This window comes from Aspergillus sclerotioniger (assembly GCF_003184525.1).
Source record: "Aspergillus sclerotioniger CBS 115572 chromosome Unknown BO94scaffold_29, whole genome shotgun sequence".
Classification (NCBI taxonomy): domain Eukaryota; kingdom Fungi; phylum Ascomycota; class Eurotiomycetes; order Eurotiales; family Aspergillaceae; genus Aspergillus; species Aspergillus sclerotioniger.
Window position 1 is genome coordinate 214,452 of NW_020291019.1, and position 20,114 is coordinate 234,565.

At 44.7% G+C, this 20,114-nt stretch overlaps 7 protein-coding genes across 7 annotated transcripts; 5 read left to right on the forward strand and 2 right to left on the reverse strand.

Moving 5' to 3' along the window:
• Positions 1–591: 591 nt before the first annotated feature.
• BO94DRAFT_605660 (uncharacterized protein) lies at positions 592–1,484 on the forward strand (the record flags this gene model as incomplete). The annotated part of the gene is made up of 3 exons (XM_025616499.1): positions 592–1,080; positions 1,135–1,151; positions 1,229–1,484. A coding segment is annotated over one exon (435 nt), but the record flags the coding sequence as incomplete, so codon positions are not given.
• A 1,708-nt stretch (positions 1,485–3,192) lies between these two features.
• Positions 3,193–3,658, forward strand: BO94DRAFT_474406 (uncharacterized protein; the record flags this gene model as incomplete). The annotated part of the gene is made up of 2 exons (XM_025608512.1): positions 3,193–3,396; positions 3,446–3,658. 2 exons carry the CDS (start codon positions 3,193–3,195, stop codon positions 3,656–3,658), a joined length of 417 nt encoding a protein of 138 aa, XP_025463905.1.
• A 204-nt stretch (positions 3,659–3,862) lies between these two features.
• On the reverse strand, positions 3,863–5,130 carry BO94DRAFT_549537 (uncharacterized protein; the record flags this gene model as incomplete). Its single annotated transcript, XM_025613452.1, has 3 exons — positions 3,863–4,623; positions 4,674–4,864; positions 4,892–5,130. 3 exons carry the CDS (start codon positions 5,128–5,130, stop codon positions 3,863–3,865), a joined length of 1,191 nt encoding a protein of 396 aa, XP_025463906.1.
• A 7,312-nt stretch (positions 5,131–12,442) lies between these two features.
• BO94DRAFT_211064 (uncharacterized protein) lies at positions 12,443–13,719 on the forward strand. The gene is made up of 4 exons (XM_025606158.1): positions 12,443–12,678; positions 12,732–12,876; positions 13,169–13,277; positions 13,326–13,719. The coding sequence occupies exons 1-4, from the start codon at positions 12,568–12,570 to the stop codon at positions 13,519–13,521; spliced, it is 561 nt and encodes a 186-aa protein (XP_025463907.1). The 5' UTR covers positions 12,443–12,567; the 3' UTR covers positions 13,522–13,719.
• A 2,425-nt stretch (positions 13,720–16,144) lies between these two features.
• Positions 16,145–16,893, reverse strand: BO94DRAFT_538592 (uncharacterized protein). The gene is made up of 2 exons (XM_025612526.1): positions 16,521–16,893; positions 16,145–16,463 (listed from the first exon to the last, which is right to left on the reverse strand). The coding sequence occupies exons 1-2, from the start codon at positions 16,725–16,727 to the stop codon at positions 16,251–16,253; spliced, it is 420 nt and encodes a 139-aa protein (XP_025463908.1). The 5' UTR covers positions 16,728–16,893; the 3' UTR covers positions 16,145–16,250.
• A 1,007-nt stretch (positions 16,894–17,900) lies between these two features.
• Positions 17,901–18,571, forward strand: BO94DRAFT_605664 (uncharacterized protein). Its single transcript, XM_025616500.1, has 2 exons — positions 17,901–18,130; positions 18,171–18,571. Exons 1-2 carry the CDS (start codon positions 18,071–18,073, stop codon positions 18,564–18,566), a joined length of 456 nt encoding a protein of 151 aa, XP_025463909.1. The 5' UTR covers positions 17,901–18,070; the 3' UTR covers positions 18,567–18,571.
• On the forward strand, positions 18,412–19,255 carry BO94DRAFT_605670 (uncharacterized protein; the record flags this gene model as incomplete). Its single annotated transcript, XM_025616501.1, has 1 exon — positions 18,412–19,255. The coding sequence occupies exon 1, from the start codon at positions 18,743–18,745 to the stop codon at positions 19,253–19,255; it is 513 nt and encodes a 170-aa protein (XP_025463910.1). The 5' UTR covers positions 18,412–18,742.
• Positions 19,256–20,114: the final 859 nt, after the last annotated feature.

The window sequence follows — 20,114 nt, forward strand, 5'->3', positions numbered from 1 at the left end:
AGCTGCTGCTAGGAGAGTACGGTGCTAGTGATGCCCGGCACTAGCCATTATGTGGGAGTCACTAAGATAGTTCCTAATCACATCTGATGGTTCATAATCCTTCTGGCAGAAAATCTGTTTAAGACGGTGAGTATTGATTTCATTCCCCGAAATCTTGGCTGGACACGGATAGACCTCCAAACTGGGTAGTAACTCGCACCACAGCTACCAACTCTACGGCTACCCAGCATGGATATCGAAGACAAAAAGAACAAGCGATACAACAGTGTTCAAGAATCTCGCAAGCGAAAGCGTCTTATAAATGATCTACAGACTGATATTGGATGGGGAGATTATTCAATCGACTTTAACCATGACAATTCCAGCAAAGAGCTATTTGATTTCCTACAACAGATTGAGAAATATGCGAGCTGGCCAAACACACGTCAAAGTTCTCTGGTCAAGATAATTACCGAGCTCGATGCCTTATAAAGAAAAAGCCAGATTATTACTGCGATTCCGAACACAATTGGGCATCTGTCTCGCACAGATGATATTATATCGGTCCAAGATTCTGCAGAACTTGATAAATGGTTGCAGCAACTCTTCATAGTTTCTCTTCTTTATTGTCATGCCTCTCATCATAACCCTTTCCAAACCCGTGAACGCGTCTCGGTATACGACTTTGTTGAATACCTTGAGCAAGCCGGAACTGAGAAGCTAGATGTCTATGATTATACTATCGATGATCCTAATCAGCGAACAAAGGCAATGGCTATTCATGATGTAATAGCATATTTCAAAAAACCAGCAGACCAACGTACCGCACTAAACTTTTTGGATATTGAAAATCGCCGTGGAGACTACTGTCCGACACCTATCATTCTCCATAGTCTTTTGTCCTCGCTTTCACAACTGAGCTCAGCGACCCATAATGACAGAGGCATGGCAAAGACCAATTCGACCTGGACTAAACAACTACGCGAATTCTTTTTACTATCTAGTAAAAATGCGATATCGCAAATCCATGCTGATACTGCTGGATAGTTAACATATATCATGATTCTCCATGGGCGGAAAATTTGGTATTTTCCTCGACATGTTACTTCAAATGAACATCTTCTACTAGGTGTTCTTGGAAGCCAATGCCCAGAGGAATATGAAAGCGGATGGTCAAAGTAGAACTAAAACCTGGTGATCTATTGTATGTTTTTGCTGTAAATATAACGACAATACTGACTGGTAATAGGGTTATGCCACCGGGTCTTCCACACGCCGTTTTTACTCCAGACGATACACTGGCTGTAGGGGGCAATTTCTATACTGCACCCCTGTTTGGATCTAGTCTTTGGAGTGTCTGGCATCAAGAATAACACCCTGCAACCTTCAGTAACGAGGATCTCAGTAAACAAGATTATATCAATCTCTCTATGATTATTGATCATGCTACAGACCTGATGATAGGTCCCCAAGTGGCGAGTATAGCAGTAAAATACGCACTCTGGGCGAGAAAAATTCCATTCTCTGAAGAATTGACAGTTCTGCTTACGAATTCATGTAAGCGGGCTAGGGATCCCAACCAGAGAAGATAATACGAGGATATTCTAGCGGCTTTGGAGCCGGAATTGGTTGGTAGCATTGATGAAAGAAGGCAATTTCTTTCCAGCCTAAAGTCCTTGCACGATCAAACCCTGGAGAGAAAGTTTGGAAAATAGGGAAGTCTACAGAAATTTGTTCGTGTTTCCCAGGAGCTATTGATTGTTTATTGACTACAATATAATCTGTGAATCCCACGTGATCCTTTATGTTTGGAAGCTGGTTTTCCCTGGTAGTTTGACGAAGGCGGTAGATTTGCTGTCTGATTTGCACCTATAAAGGCTCGGTTACCAGACTCCTAGCTGTTGAGGTTCCTCTTCAAAGAGAGTATTGACGCGATGTTTGACGCGACCAAATCGAAGTGGCAGGAACGGGCAGCAGGCAGGAATGGCGGGAACCACCGCCAAGGGGCCAAGGGCTATGGGGAAAATTAGACAATCATGTATTTAGCAAGGCATGAGGCAGATAGGAATCCAGGACACTCCCTGGCCGAACTGACGCTGCACGGGTGCTTGAGGCGGTAGGACGATCCGAGTCGGTATCGGATGTATTGGTAATCCGCTTCTTAAGATAAATAGCAGGAGTATAATTATTTCGAAGCATGTTCATGCCTCAGGCATAAAGACACCAACGCAGCCTGGGCAAGACAAATATGAAAAAGAAAAGTGATTGACCAACCAATAAACATGAAATGATGTTAGAATGGATATTCCCAGCATATGCTACTATCACCGCCCGCCACAGACTGCGAGGGCGACTATAATGTCGCAAGATGCGTCGCTGAGCCGGGACATAACATCCAAAACCCGGAAGTGCAGGTCTGTGGCTACCACTGTTGGAATCGTTGCTCCGGTTTTTGGCCCTTATCGCCCAGGCAAAAGGGGCAGAACCCAGAAGCCACCAGCATGCCCCTATAGTCAACATACTTTACGGAGTAGTTCCTCTAGTGTCCCTACCTTCCCATGCAGACATTCACAAGTCTGGTAATGCTCCGCGCAGTACGCACAGGTTGTCTTATTAGGGCAGACACTTCCTATATGACCATATTGTTGATAGTTATAGCATTGACGCAAGCGTGCCAATCGATCATATTTCACTGCTGTCAGGGTCTCCGAGATCCAGGGAACGCCGTACTCAATCGCCGTATTTGCGGGAACAGGAGAGTGAAGTCGACGACCATGCTGTTTACGAAGCGCGTTAGCGCTGAGGAACTGTAGGTTTCTTTCCCAAGCCTCGGCTTTTGATTGGTTCCTCAATTTTCCTGTAACGTGACCTGTCCTATATTGCCTGTTACCGTTTCTCAAGGCCTTGGCAGTGGGCGACCGTACGTCCGCAGGTCACGACCTCAGTTGAGCAAAGATGGGGGCGCGGTCACGGGATTTAGTGCCCAATGGCCATTGAACCTCTTTATCCGGGTGCCCCTCATGCCCCTCCCCCTCCATCGCGTTGTCAACGTCAATGACTTGGTTGAAATGTCACGGTCCATGTTTTCACTGTGATTAAAAACGTGTGTGCTTGTATTCTAGCTCGTCTCAAGAAGTTCATATTTGTCATTAGCTGACTAGACAACTCCTACCACATTAGTGAATATACCGATCACTTCCAACACTTGTGAGAATGAGGCCGCAGAAACTCCCACCTATCGCTGAGAATATTCGCCTTGAGATAAAGGAAAAGATCCCGGAATTATCAAAGCACACAGTTGAGAAACCTGCGGAAATCCTCAAAATCGATGAGGATGGTAATAAAACATATGGAGGTGATGTACTTGCAAAACAAATTTCTCTACTTTCAGGGCAGCTGCCCATCTCAGATCCAGAAGTATGTTTCACATCTTTTATAAAACGGAAATAACGTTGATTGTTAGTAGAACTGGGGCTACTGCTTGCTATATTTTGCAGTCCCCACAATTGTTACAAACAAACGAGAGAGAGGATTTTTTATTCCACTTTCCGAGAAGACACTACGCGGCGCAGTGCCGGAAGAGGGAATATCGCAAGAGGGGTTTTACTTTTACTTTGAATCTAAACCCCAATTGCAGGTTAATTCGAAAACAGGAGCTATATACGTTGTACCGAGATGACATTATATTTGAACACCCGAACGCCTGAGGGCGACGATGTCGAAGGAAAACAAAACATCATGATAAAATTCGGACAGCATGGACAGGTTGGATAATTGGGATTTTGGGGGGATTCTGGCTATGCATGTTCTAGCTAGATGTCATTGTTGGAATAATTAAGCGGTCATTTTTAACTGGCTTCTGTGTATCCACTGACCTCTTCTCTTAAAAGGATGCGGTGGTTTGAAACGCATCGTGAACTCCGGTTATTGTCATTGCATTATTCCAGGGATTCAGCAGGGTAGAAGCTGGCGCTTGTATTGTTGGTTGATTAATATCGCCGGCGATGTTCGTTATATCAGTCTGGGATTGCGCTTCCACTTGTTCGCCGACTGGCCCTCGCAATATTGGCTGAAGAATGTCGTGAACATTGACCATGTTGGTGTGGGTTGAAGCCTGTCCGGGAATTGAGCCATAATTGTCGATGGGTAGAAGTGGTTGGAACATATCATGTACATTTACCATGGTCTCCATGTTCTCGTAATTCTGCTCACTGAATGAAGCGAAGGGTCGGGTCTGCAATATTGGTTGGAATGTATCATGTACGTTTATCATGCTTCCCATGTTCCCATGAGTCTGCTCATTGAATGGAGTGAGTGATTGGGCCGGTGATATTGGCTGTATTATGTCATGACCATTGTCCATGTCAGTGTTATTGATCGAGGTTTGTTCATCTTGCTGGTCAAATCCGTCCAGAAGCTGATTTGCGGTGTTGTCATAGGAACGGCTTGGAGATACATGTGGCCTTGCTGAAGCATTTGTTGCTGACGCATGGATAGTTGTTGCAGAATCAAGGCTTGCGTCATTTACAACCGGGTCGCAGCTCGGTGAAAGCTCATCGCTATGTATTGATGTGCTTAGTTCTCGGACTTCTCCCGGTGTCTGCTTTTCTCTTCGGACGGATTGAGTATGTTGTAGGTTTCGTCCTATTATATATCAATTAGCTGGATTCTCCGCGATGATTAATTTTATTCACCTAAGACCGATTCCGGTGATTTATTGATTATATCATTAATCGACGCATTAACCTTGCTCCATAAGACATCAAATACCTTAGCCGCCAGGTTATCTAACCTAGCTCTGTCCTGTACCTCCAGTATGTCACGAGCTATGATCCGTTGGGTTTCATGGTCTCTATCCGGCCCTGTCACGCCTAAGAGTCTTATGCTTTGAACTCGTCAGCAAGTTCAGTACTTAAACTGTGATATTGTAACCCATAACTCATCATGACAATCATCTGGTAGGCAGAATAGATTGCCTAAATGCGAGTTTTCATGGCCGGCAGAACTTCCAATATTTTGACAAAATGTATCGATCCTCTTGCCCGCATCTGTCCAGCTAGTGACCTTGGATTTGATGTCGTCCGTGATGTCTTTAACCACACCCGATTTTGATATGATTGCCACTACATCGTCGACAAAGTTCGAGCACATATATCCCCGACTTAATCTTTCCTTTAGTCGGTGAAATACGACTTTGATAAAGCGCGCACGAATATTGTCAACCTTCGTCCGCAAACCCAGTTAGTTAAGATATTGATAAGCTCTAATAATAAGTGAGGCACTTAGATCCAACACACCGCCCCCCTCTTGAAAGAATGACGAGGGGTTATCTATCCAGCAAGATATATCAGCCAGCAACTCCTGCGGCAGAGTTATCTCTGGCATACCCAGCTATTAACTTTTTCCTCGCCGGATTCCACGGCTAGTCTTCTTTCACTGACAACAAATGCTTGACCTTGTTTCCTCAGGGATATGTACCCATAACCCACAAAGGGAGCGTACAAACTGACTAGCCTTAGTCTATATGGTAATATTATGAGACTGGCGTACCTCTGGCTTTGAAGATAAAGCTATAACATCAACTGTCCCAGTTTGCTCAGCCTTGTTACAGGCTTCGGACAGAATGTCAACTATCACTTTACTTTTAGATAGGCGCATGGCAGACAGTAAGTGGTATACAACGTATGGACTTCTTTGTGTGCAGGAAGACTTCAGGAGCGTTGGGGGTTGAGAGAAGGGGTTAAAATCACGTGGTATCTGACCGTCTTTAAACCACAGCGGCTAGGCCGGCCGATGATTGGGACTACTTATGATTCTGTTGTATGTATTATTGTATCGGGGCGGGGGGTCTGTGTGGGAATGCCATAGCTAACCACCATGAATTATCCAGTTAAGAGACTATATAGTGAAAAATGAAAGGGGTGCCTTAGTATCCTTGGTCCTTATAACTCTGTCCTTTGACTAATAAGCTGCGTGTCTGGTTAACTGCGCGCAGGAATCGTAAAGGGGAGAAGGAATGCGGGGGATGACCACCCAGTAACTAATAATTCAGCATTGTTTAGACCTTGATTGATTCTCGAGATTCTGGGCCCCAGGTAGGTTTCCCTTCCACTACCAATGGGTGTTGTTGACACCCAATAGGCATCATTGTAGCGGGCTCCTTGCTCCTTCCTCTTCGGGAAGCGGTGACGGCCAGCCACCCTGTTTAAACCTGTTCTTTCCTCCTACACAGCAACACAATATGACCTTTTCTTCTTCTAGCTAATGGATTGATTATTAGATTATCAATATATCAAATTTTTTGATCATATATATTGTTCATTCATGCAAAGCAGTATCAAAATAGCATGTTTAAACAAAATATCCCAAGGTTGAGCGAGTTCATGGGACTAAATCGATGTAGTAAAAGCCTCAAACCACGCGCATATGGGTTCCACTAAAACTAATTCTAAGTGTGTAGTACTGGCGGATTATCATTCAAGAATATCGCATTGTTGAAATTCTACCCAAGATGTGGAATTAAGATTAATGGTTATTTGCCTCTGACGGGGGGGCGGATTCAACTATATACCTTGTTTTAGGTTACTCTTGTCCAGACTATTAATAAGAACTACTTCGTGATTATCATTATACGTCCACTGTTTACCGTGTGGCCCGGAGGTCAAGTACACCCCGTGGTGTATCAACTTGTCAAGTAAATTACGTTTCTCTTCCACTGCGAGAGCATGATTTATAAACTAGCTAGGTTTGGACTGTTTCATCACATCCTCGGTATTAGGGTTCGACAGAGTTACTCTGGGTAAAACATGGAAGCCAATTCTGACTTTATCTGTACTATCCCTCTGAGCTGTAATAGAGGGATGGCTGGGTACTATCTTGAGATTAACCAGAAACAAGTAGACAATATTAATATATTATAAATCCCTGAGCCAGTATGGTAGACTGTTGTTGTGTGCCAAGCAGGAACTAGCCCCAGCCTGATAATGATCTTGCTTGAAGAGGTTACTGAACCCCAGCCTATAAATACATGAGACATCACTGATTTTCTCTTAATATGACTTTCGCCCAAGAATCCCCTTTCTTAGAAAGCACTGCAGACGAGGTCTAGATACAGAAGAGAATGAGCCAATCATTGACACTGAATTCGTAACCTGCGATGACAAAAGCAGATATATAACTAACCAGAATGTCTGACAGTTTTTCACCAGCTTTAATGAGGCCCTTAAGTAACAGACTGAGATAATTAGAAGAGTGAGGATAGAGATCTAGGAACTAAAAGCTGAGCAGTATCTTCTACAGACCCAGAACAAGGAGTTATAGAAGGAGATCCAAGCACAACTGTCCCGCGCCTCTAAAGGAACTCAACTGTGTTCAGATCAGTACCACACCAACCCCCGATCAGGATATCAACAACAGCCGGTTTTCAAGAGCCCTATCTACCGAGGCAGCGAATACACACATCAGAACCACTCTGCTAAATGCAGAGACTACCAAAAACGTGCAAGTCGTGGGAGTCAGTACGACCAAAACAGGCTATGTTATTCGATTCTGGGATACCCAATCCGCTGAGACCGCCTGGAACAACACTGAGTGGCTGCATGAGTCAGGAAACAAGACCAAAGCAGTAAAGCCCAGGTTTAGTATTGTGGTTTATCGAGTCCTGATTAAGGATTTTGAACTAGATGAAAATAAGAAATAGGAAGTAAAGAATATTATAATGAAAAATAATATCTCCGAGAAGAGATTTTAGATTAAAGATATTGTATAGCTGAAGAAGAGAGAAATATCTTTAAACAAATCAGTCTTCATGAAGATCTGGTTAGATTCACCGGAGGCAGCAGAATGGATCATTAACAATAGACTGCTCGTTGGACAGAGGTATATTGGAAGTGTAGAGCCTTATCGGGTAGAAAAGAAACGATGCCAGCACTGCTAGGGATTTGGTCACCTAGCCTGGTCATGCAAAGAGCAAGTAAAGTGCGGATACTGCACGGGTCCGCATGACTAGCACTACTGGTTCCCAGGGATCAGGCCCAGATACTCAGACTGCAATAGAGAATATCTGACAGGTGGCCGAACATGCCAGGCACCGCTGAATCCTCGGTCTTTTTAATAACAACAAGTCTCCAAATCCTACAGTTAAATATGATGAAATCCCGGGCAGGCATAGAAGCCTTCATCAACAACCACTACAGCCAGAATCTCGATCTTCTTCTAATCCAAGAACCACCTACAACCGCCTACCACACCCACATCAACCATAGTACATGGCGACTCTACCGGCCGACACATGCCGAAGAATCGGCCTGAATCCGCAGCCTTCTTTATATAAATTGGAGGATCTTAACTGTATTGCACCGCCAAATCCACTGCAACTACCTGAATGTTGTAGACATCAAAATTTGGACTCCAGAACTACAGTATCTGGTGTTCTCTGTCTATATTCAACCAGTCGCATTGTACGAAGCTGTCGAGGCTACCAGTGCTCAACAGATCTTGGATACAATCTAAACAAGCATTAAAAAACAGACAGAGAAAAGTTATTGAATAACTAAACTCATCTTAGCAGGTGACAGGAACCGTTATTACCCGGTATGGAGCCATTATTAAATTTACTATTAGTTTATACAACATGCGGAGGAACTGGTTAACTTCTTCCAAACCCATGGGCTCTAATAGTGTCTTTTCCTAGATTAACCAACTTTCTGGTCTCTCAATGCATCTGGAAAGGCATTGGTGCTAGATCTCACGCTTATTAATGACACAGCAAGGCTGATTAAATGCTAACTGTATCATGATTACTACTGATCAGATTACTGTAGGACATACTCAGAATGGGACCTCCAACCAGAACAAATAAGGAAATCCAAACCGAAACAGGTGTATGACCGAGCTGACTGGGCTTGAGTAGGCCAAAACATACTGAAACAAATTAGCTTACGCAAGGATCCAATTAATCCAGGATCTTGTTTTTGCAGTCCAAAATCTAATTCAGACCACAACATCTGTTCTAGACCAGTATATGCTGGTGCAGGCCTCGTGCTGGTACTCGAAGTGCTGGTTCACTGCTGACCTTAAGTCCCAACAGATCGGAGTTAACCAAACTCCACGGAAATGGCAGGACAAACCGGGAAGGGTTGCTGTTGTTGAGGAAATCAATCGCACAATAGTGGATAAAGGACAAGTCAGGAAGCGCTGTTGAAGAACCGGTAGGATAGTTATTCATGATATATATTACTGTTAGTGTTCATTGTTTAGTAGTATCTTCTGGTAGATCAAGCAAGATATTATATCTAGAGTAGAAGAATTAGTAGAGCTCTCTTAATATGTTAGAGGGTTCTAATTCATGATTCATTATTTGATATTATATACCCGGGAAGGTACTGAGGTTCAGGTTAAGAATTAAATAGATGTTAGTTTTTTTTGATAGTCTGATATTAAAGACCTGCATCTTTTACTACTACTTATATACTGTTAGCTGTCCCTATATCTAAGTATATATAGTTTTAATACTGTGATTTATGAAGTGTTCCCAATACAATAATATTTATGCTGGATAGTGGTATCTAATAAAATATTCCAGTATTCTCTTAGAGCAGTGGAAAGAGAGAATAATGGATAGAATAATATTTCTGGCTTTACTAAAGAAGTTAAGAAAAAGATTATCTATCAGGCTATCACTAGTTAATAATCTATATATCTGTCCTTATCTAGATTAGAATAGGACAGGCGGCTGGAAGCCTGCAGGTAGTAATTTTATGATATTAAGCTACATAAGATAATTTTATTGTTAACTAAGATATTACTATGAATGGAGTAAGTGCTTACGGAAGTGGTCATTGACAGCATTCTGCTCCAGTCGCTCACGGGCTCCAAGCACCCAAAATCTGAATGTGACAGCCGCCCCATTTTCTGTGCCGCCTGACCCGCTCTTGCTGAGTGCGGCATAACTAGCTGTTTAATATGGTGTAGGTATTCTGTGTGTTGATATGCCATGCATCGCACCAGTATTTGTGATATAGATCAAGAAACTGCTGGCTGCATTCATCAGCAGCCGGAGCCAATTCTATAAAGCACTGAAACTTGCTTTTCTTTTCAGCGCAATATAGATATGCTTGCAGATACCGGCGAGTGGCCGGCCGAGCGAGCTGACGTTAACGTTTATTGGAACATTTTCTGTGTACCAGCCCATTTTTCCGGGCTTTGGTTTCCGCATTACGCGGCCTAATCCTTGTACTGCTGCGGGACTGAGCACAGAGTTTACGCTATACTTTTTAGAGTAATTTCATTGTTGACAAAGAAGGTGCTGTAAATAAACTAGTGCTTGAAATATTTGGGTCTGGTAGGGTGCAGAGCTTATCTTATACTCCTTAGAGCACATCTTTTGTTGACAAAGGAATTACTTTAAGTAGATTAGTATTGTATTGCTGACTAGGGAATCAGTACTCCGTATAGTGAGTACAAAGGAAATGTAGATATATGGTATTGGTTGGTATGGATAGCTCCCCTCTACGTATCGGTAATCCATGTATAATACTCATGGTGGTCTAATTAATAACTTCTTCTATCATGGGGGCTTTAGATGAGCCCTTTCTCCCGGACTTCAGCCTGTGGAGACCTGCTATCCCTATTTTCTATATCTATAGTGCACTCTCCTGGGATATGTCTGGTGTTTATTCAATACCACTTTCCACCTAACTGTCCTCTTACTTCTTGCTGTCTGGAATGTACATCCTGCCGCCTTCTTATTGTTGATACGAGTATCAATCTTCTCTTCTTGGTCCAAGGTAGGTAAGGCTCTATAAGCATCTTCCAGTGTAAGGTCTTTAGCTTACCAAAAGAGAACGTTCTGTCACTCCAGGAAAGCGCTACAATAACTGCAATGTATGAAACCGAAAGCCAATCCGAATATGTGCCGCCCCAACGTATGTCAGCAAACAAGCATACCATGTCCTCATTCGGGAACGAACAAGACAGCCCCTCTTCTTTTTCATTGAAAGCAAAACAGCTCCTCCGTTGGACTTCAGCAGCTTGCTTTGGCATATTAGTCCGAAAACGGCCTCGAGAGCGGCCTTGGGTTGAAGACCTCAAAAACCGACGGGAGACAAAAGGTGACGAGGCTATCACTTATGAATACTGGATAACTGAGGAAAAGAAACATGGCCTTGAGGTTGTATATGATGTGCGATGCAAAGTGACAAGAAAGGAAGCAGGTGCGAATGAAATCGAGCACATTCATTTCGAGCATTTCGCATACTCGCACAGGGAGCTAAGAAAACATCATGTCGGGAAGGGGCTTATGGAGTCTCGGCAGCGCACATTGAAGCAACTGTCTCTGCAGGGAAAGTTGGTTTCAAAACCTCCATGACTGTAACTATTATCTTGCATGCACTGTGGCTCTTATTTTTATATAAAATTTTCCAATCTTCTTGTGCTTGCTGATCTAACTTACACGTCATGTTGAAAGAAGATTCCTGTGTTCCTTTGGAATTAATCCCCTGGTGTAGTCTACTATGACTTGGAATGCCATTTCTGTTGTCTTCTTGTATAGTTTGCCATATTTGACTAGCCACAAGTGAGCTCCATATACCTGAGTAAGGAGGGGGAAGTTAATCAATATATTTAACACGGTTGAGTTCTGTAGGGAATTGTTTCGGGGTGGGTTTATACATAAATCAGCTGATGCATCTATATGAGAGGAACAGGGCACTTGCGTAGGTTTCTATGTCTCATTCTACCCCCCAGGTGTTTCACTTTTCGACCCTGCTTCTTGGATCGCGAAGTGATCTGTGCTACTTCTTAATACCAGCCTTCATTCTCAAACATACAACCTATAACTTCTCTGGATCAATTTGAGCAAGTACGTCAAAACTCTGTATTGCCATCTTCCGAACCTACACCAACTCTTTAATCCGTTACCAAACGTGTGACCCAGGATGGTCAGCAACGCCGTCTACCGATCTCTACCTTTAATGACCCTACTGTTGTTAGGGAAAATGGACGATCGCAGCTCAAATCCACTGACCACTTGGCCTGAAGGAGGGAGGAAAAGGGAGATCAGATGCTCTCTAAAATGGGAGCATCTGGCTGGATACACGTCCTTTTAGCCGAGTGATCAGTTATCACCATATTTGACTGACTCGACTATGACGTGACTTATATTAGCTTGCATCTCCAGAATATCTTATAAGAAGCTTTATATTGTGTACTAGCAATCTTCTATAAATATTTCTCTATAACTATTAGACATCTTAGTATCTTTTTGTCTCCGAATATATTATTGTAAGTAATAGAATAATTCTCCATAAGTACTGGATTGGTAGTCCTATTTACTTTGATACTGCAACTTCCTCTGCTTGTTTTATAATATTTTAGAAAAATGAGGAAGCGGGCACTTCCTATGATGCGCAGTAATCGTCTCACAACTTTGATATAGGCAGCAGTCATGTGGACAGTAGTGGGGATCAGCTCGGCCAATAATACGCCATTTTGGGGAGCTGGTGGAGCATGTGACCCAGTAACCGGCCTTTCCGAGATCGAACCCCCTCTTCCTAGACACGACCATCAGAGCATCGATTGCTATCCATCATGGGTGTTTCTGAGGGCAAAATAATCGCCGAGACCCTTTCCAGGGCCTGTGCTCAAGCTGAATGTACTGGAAATTGTGAAATTGAGGTGAATCTTTCAGGAAACACAGATGTACAATGGTCGTTCCTCCGCACTGACAACATAACTGATCTGACCACTTTTAGCTCATGAGATCACTACAATCGATTTGGTCTTGTCTTCCCAAAAGGGCCCAGAGAACGATAACCCGGGCTCCGAATAGACGATATGCTGGCAAAACTAAGACGAACAACAAAATAATCACAGATTCAGAGTTGACACTTGATCCTCGCTGGAAAGACAATCCACTTCTATTTTTTTTTTGACAACAACCGCTTCTTCGATCTGGCGATATCACCTCTTGCTCAAGCATACAGCTTCTTGACACAGTTATCAAATGGCAGGAAAGACACTATTCGCGCCCGACTTATCAAGGTGGTATTTCATCGTTTGAAAACTGCATTATGCCTTAAATACAGTCGTTCTAGTTGCCTGGGTTTTTTGGCAAAAACCATTATTCATTCCGGCTTAGTGCAAGGGGAGATCGACAGTATCTCTAATCAGATCAACAAGTGGGCCATAGAAGGGAAAAGGATTGACACATTATGCCAGGATCTTGGGAGCGATGGTGTCAATACGAATGCACATCTGGGCAATCTATTTCTTTTACCTGCGGAGGTTCACAATGAAAAGTTAGTATTTAGACTAACGGCTTACTCATTATACTGACCATTTTGTAGTATCAGATTACTCCCATTATCTGGCCCTAACCGAGAGGAAGAGCTTGAACGGTTGAGACATCGAGGTATAACGAACATTAAAAATAAGAATCTTTGGGATGAGTTTCCAAACAACCTCTTTAAGATCTTGTGGAAGAAGATAAAAGATTCATTATCCCAAGATTCAGAGATAATTCGAGTGCTTTCAGGTCTGTAAATCCCTGTTTTTTCTCCCAGCCTTCTTTCGAAAGATCAGCTGACAGATACTATATAGACCGGACATCGTATATCCAACCTTTTAAAGTATCAAGGGGCTCACCACGTTCAAATACTCAGCAATCTACGAATAGTTCCGCGTTATCGACTCGTTACCTTGAGCATATTCATACATCAGATCATACTTCTCTGTCTAGATCTGACCCGAGTCCAGGCAGTTCATATCCTGGAGCGAGGGTGACTACACCACTAGTACAATCTCTAACCACCACACAACAACTGCAACCCGTAACGTAATCCACAAGCGAGTGGGCCGCATAAGCGAGTGGGCCGGCGCGCGCGTTATTCTCGCGTTCTTCAACTTGAAGCTATTCAACCACCAACAACTCCACCAGACATGCCTCAATCGTCAAAATCTTTGGTGGAACAAGAAGGCCGTATCTGCCTAGCTGTTGAGGCTATTCAAAGTGGCAGAATTTCGCATATAAACGAAGCTGCGAGCGCTTACAATGTTCCGCGTTCAACTCTGCAACGACGTATTAAAGGAGTCAAATCACGTTCAGATATACGTGTCAAGTCTATGAAACTGACTCTTCTTGAAGAAAAGGCTTTAAAGGACTGGATACTCTCACTTGTTAAGCGTGGGCTTCATCCTCGGCCGTCATATGTTCGGAATATGGCATCTATTCTTCAAAAACATGCCTCGAATTCCGCAGTCTCTGTCAGCGAAAACTGGGTATACTACTTTGTTAAGCGTACACCGGCTTTAAAGAGTCAATTCTCTCGAAGAAATTATATTCAACGTGCGAAATGTGAAGATTCCAAGCTCTTAGATGAGTGGTTCGATCGGGTTAAAGCCATAAGAAAGGAATACAGTATTCTCAATGAAGATATCTGGAACTTTGATGAAACAGGCTTTTTTATGGATATAGTGACTACAGCGCGTGTAATCACAAGATCTGACTGTATAGGTAAGCTGTTTCTTATACAGTCTGGCAACCGCGAATGGGTGACCTCAATTGAGTGTATCAACGCCGCCGGTGTGGTGTTGGCGCTGTACTTGATTCTCAAGGGAAAGGTTCATATAGAGGCATGGTATCAAGGCCTTATTCCATCTGATTGGTGTATAAATCTATCGCCAAATGGTTGGACTTTTAATAAGATTGGTTTACATTGGCTTCGTGAACACTTTATTCCTTCTACTAAAAACCGGCGGATTGGGCGATATAGCCTTCTAATTCTTGACGGACATGACTCCCATTTGAGTCCGGAATTCGATGATATATGTAGCCAAAACAGTATTATTCCTATCTGCATGCCTCCGCATTCTTCGTATCTTTGTCAACTGCTCGACATTGCTTACTTTACACCATTAAAACAAGCGTACAAAAGCTTAATAGAACGGCTGATTCGCCAGGGCACCCACCATATTAATAAGGTTGATTTCTTGGATATATGTTGGAGTGGCTACTAAGGCGATTCAACCGTGTAGAATGAGATGGATGATGATGTAGCTAGGGGCCTCGTAGGCCATCTATATGGACTAACTAGCGGTGTAGGGAAGAGGGTCACGTGACCCTACGTTGCCTACCGGCGTGGGAGCCCATCGGGGATCCCAACAATATATATCCAGATGTACGTTCTCTTGCCTTTAAAGAATCAACTATACGCAGCGTCTTTAAGGCTTCAGGATTGGTTCCATTCCAGCCAGACGAGGTTCTTGATAGGCTGGTTATACAGCTCCGTGAGCCTACTCTAACCGGCAGCATTTCTACTACATCAACAGTGCCAAAAACATCCAAGAATACAAGGCAGTTGCGGAGGCATGAAACTACTATTGAAAGGCTTCTTCGTGAACGTACAATTAGCCCATCTTCGCAGATGAGAGCAGCGTTATCCTATGTTATAAAAGGATGCGAAATCGCCTTCAACCGGGCTGCTTTGCTTGAGCAGGAAGTCGACGAATTACGGGCTGGATTAGAGAGGCAAAACACTAAGAAGAAGAGGTCTTATCGCCAAATGGCCGGCCTTAACGGCGTCACTGTTGAAGAGGCTAAAATCGCGTTCAAACAGACTTGCGAGGCTGATCAAGTTGGTGGAAGTCAGCTTGTAGAATCAGCTACAGGCGAGGAACAGCCTCGCCGCCGGGCACCATCTCGCTGCAGCGAGTGTGGAACAATTGGGCATATAAGAACAAGATGTCCAACACGTCAAAACACCAGTTAAACACGTTATTTTGTTGATATAGTGGACTATATAAGCTTCATCTTTTCATGGAGGCATGTTTGGCCGGGTGCGCCGGCCCACTCGCTTGTGGATTACGTTATACATCTTTCCACAAGAGAGCCCTGCAGCAAGTGCAACAACCCCATTCAATCTGTATGAGTACCTCCAATCACTGCAATCTTCGTTTTCAGACTTCCCCCCGGATATGCAGCCGATCTTTTCCGGAAGTATGCAGACGATCCCCTACAATAATGGTTTCAACCTAGTTGAAAATATACAGCCACTGCAATCTACATACACTTCTTCAGAAGGGGGACTTGCGACAAGGGCACAGTTTCCATTCAACCTGTATGGGCATATCAAACCACTACAGCCTCAATATCCATACGGAGATGTTTGATTCGCATAACATGGTCATGTATTCAGGCTATTCTTGGGAATTAATCCACATATATCTGCATAGTCGTTGTGTATTCCCAATTTTACAAGAATAGAGAGCTGCAATCATCGTTCGCACAATTCGTAGGGAAGAATGAATATAGCAATTGCGCCAGCACTGATTGTGAGTTCATTCACGATGATTTTATAAAACCCTTCCTGTAATATTCCTCCAGGAGCCGTCATGATTTGCTCAGATAGTGGGATCAAGTATCCTTGCCCTTGTTTAATTGGGAGTACGGAATGATGGCGAAAATTCACTAAACGGTATCCCCAACCCTAGATTCTAATTAGTTTAAGATTTCAACTGCCAGCGATATTATAGAAGGTACAGACACGTCCGATCCGCATTATCTCTATTAACCGGGTAATTTCCTCGGTCAGTGAGGCTCCCAAATAAGTCTTGTTTCCCATTTCGTCTTCCATTATTGTTATCGAATTCGATTTATCCTGTTTGTTCGATACTGTATCTGCCTCAGACACCATTTGCCTTATATCTTTACGAATGGCTTCGGCCTCGGGAGGAAGTTCGTAGGATTCCATTTTAACGGCGGAGCATCAATAAACAACAAAAGCGAAAGATAAGTATTTATTGATGTATGAGAGAGATGTATCACTTGTAAATGGTTGATAGTGATAGGAGCTCAGCCTCAAAACACAAACGAGAAGAATCAACACACGTGTATATGACGCAAGAAAGGTATTTAGGCATCAGAAATTGATGCCCGGCCTCTGGATGGATGACGCATGGCGTAGTGTGACATATCACGTGACTACAGACACGTGATAATGAAACCTCATCACTCGCCCGTGATGCCATCGTCTTCACCATTCTCTCAACACAATGGCGCGCAAGCTACATATGGCCTTGATCTAGTGCAAGAAGATAAGGATGAGATTAGGCTCGGTATTATCCACAGACTTACGACTTTGTGCTGCCTTTCCCTCTAATCTATGATAGATTGCCCACCCCGCAGAGCCGCCTCATCCCACACTTACAAAGCGTCCTCAGTAACTAACAGACGACTCTGAGATGCCACATGTGAGCCTCGCTACGGAGGCCAGCGCAAGTCCCAAACTCCAGGCATGGCCAGTGCCTAGGGGGTTGGTTGCTACTTGTAGTTGTTACCGGTCGCGGGCTGTCATACCTATTCTACTATAACCAGGAGATAAATGTCACTTTATTATCCTGAGCATAATATGTCAGAGAGGTTCCTGTCTTCATACACCTGTATAGGGTCGGTTCGGCCACTGTGTGTCTTCAATTCCTATCTGCCTCATGCCTTGCTAAATACATGATGTTTTTAAATCGTCCAGATTGCCCCTGGCCCCCTCAGCGGCGGTCCCTGCTATCCCTGCCCGTTCCTGCCAATTCGATTCGGTCGCGTCAAACTGCCCCCGGGTCCGACACACCCGGCAGCTACTGGGGCGATCAGAGGCCGTGTTCATTGTCGTGCGGGGTAAGGTTGGGGCGCGACTCGTTCTCGAATTCGTCAACCAGGGTGTTCTGCTCTTCGATCAATTGGCGCAGCTGGTCAGACTCGGACACCAGGACGTATGCGTGATGAGTGTCGCCAACCGACAGGTTCAGTCACTTGAGCTAGTCGGGCGCGGTGTCGGTGCGGTATCCCTACCAGACACGGAGTGGGTGGCCGGGCTACTTCCTAAGTTGCATGAACATCTCCTGCTCGCGAGACGTTGGGTCGTTGTCCAACACAGATTATGGACAGCCAGCTTTTGTGCGGCAGTGCCGCTTATCTTGTTCCTACTAAGCCATGGACCGCCATCACTGACGATGACAAATTTGTCTCACACTTGGTCTCCCTCTACCTGCTCTGGGACTATCCCTTCTTTGCCTTTTCGACAGCCATATCTCTGTAAAACACATGGCCATATGTAACACTGAGTCCGACTATTACAGCCCATACCTAGAGGCTAATGCATGCGTAAGTCCGGCCGGCCCTCCTAGGCTAGTAACCAATCTAGTTCACTGATCATGCAATTTCCGGGATCAACTTGCAATATACCGGAGCCTACATAGTCTCCGGAGATGTCCGCATAAAAGGAGCCGGTTTCCTGACCGAGGCAGAACGCCAGCTACAATCACATCAGTTTAAGGAAGGTGGCGAGATCTGCCTGGCGTCTTTGCGGGGATACCTGTTGCTGTATAAGAGAGGTACGCTGATATCTAACCAGACAGCAGGCGCTCTAACGCGTCGACTGGTAACGCGTCCCCGAGTGCGCGGAAGAAGGTTCCTCCGGACCATCCAGCATATCAGCCATATCCATACCATCAATACCGGTCTTGACGGCTCCAAGCATATCAGCGTCACTCCTAGAGATACGATTGCCCGGTTCCCCGCAAGCCTGGCCCCACCGTGACGCCGCGGCAGGCCCGTTAGCAAGTGGACCTGCCATCCCCCCTAATCACCCGGAGCGAGTCCCGGCAGCGCCTACTCAGATAAAGACGAAGCACAGCATGCTCAGCACGTATCCCAGAAGGTCTGAGAACCCCGAGGGCCCTCCGCCCCATACCGCTCTTCTCAGCTTTGGAATTCATGACTTCGCAAACATCGAGAATTACGTATCTCTACGAGTCAGCATTCAACTCTACGATATCAGACTTACCTCTACACCGGCCCCACGCACCGTGGTCTGCCATCCACGGCTTCTCCCCAGTCGCGTACCCCAACCCGATGACCTTAGACCCACTGCCGGCACTTAAATCAGAGGATGCCTACCAGTTCCCGACGAAAGGAGAAACGGGCAGCCTGACGTGCAGCTCAAGCGGCGGGAGCAGCTTCGAGCCAACCGTCTACCCGATGGGCTACTTTTCAGAGGATGAGCAGCGACCTGTTACCGCCCGGGACCCTGAACCCCGGGAAGACTTGATCCTAGCCCTGATCATGATCACGAGGCATCGAATAGGTCAGGCAGTGATCGTTGCTGACAACCAGACGGCTCAACGAGCTCTGCAATACCCTGGCAGGCAGTCGGGACAATATCTCCGGGAGGTGATTATAGCAGCTCCGAATAAAGCAATGGATGAGGGACTCACGGTGCGCTTCTGATAGATACTATCACATAGCAGCATTATAGGCAATAGTTGACTGACGAAGCGACTAAGGAGGCCGCCGGATAGCGCCAACTCCGTGGACACCGCGGCAAGGTGAGAGAAGTAATGACAATGGTGATAGCGCCATGGCCGATCCAACAGACTTCTTCGCTTGGCGGTCAAATCCTGAATTCGAGACGTAACAAACACCCAGTGGGCACGAGGACCCGCACGGGCGAGTAGTTGATGGAAGTATACGGATCTTGCGAAGGCCGAGGCAGCGGAGGAATATGGGCCAATACAGCTATTCAAATTTCGAGTTCCAAGAGCTTTGAGGCCAGTGCCGATAAAAGAAAGAGATCCAATTTCGTTCATCGGTACTTCAACTCCCTCTCTGTCCGACAGTGCCCGGTGGAAATGTGATGCCATCACTGACTTTTGTGTATTCCGATATTATGATGTATCTTATGCTAAAAGTTCTACATTGTGGTAGCCTACTTTAAATTTACGGATCCTTCGGTTAGCTCTGGTTCGAAAGGTATTGGTATTAGGTAGACATTGCGCACCAATGGGCTGGTAGTGCCAATGGGCTATGAGGTGGAAGTGGTGACATACTAGGATTCTAACGAGAAAATAGGGACCGTGTAAATTTATGTACTTAGCAAGTGAGCAGTTAGGGATCAGGCACCTCTGGCCGATTGGATCATCTTAGCCTATCTCAACCTTTCAGTACTTACGCCTGTGGTCCATTGTGTATCAGCACCTGGCGTTCTTGCACAGTCACCCCTCAGTGCGGGTGGTGGCGGAACTATTTTTAAGAAAGTTCCTAATCACATCTGATGGCTCATAATGCTCCTGGCAGAACATCTGCTTAA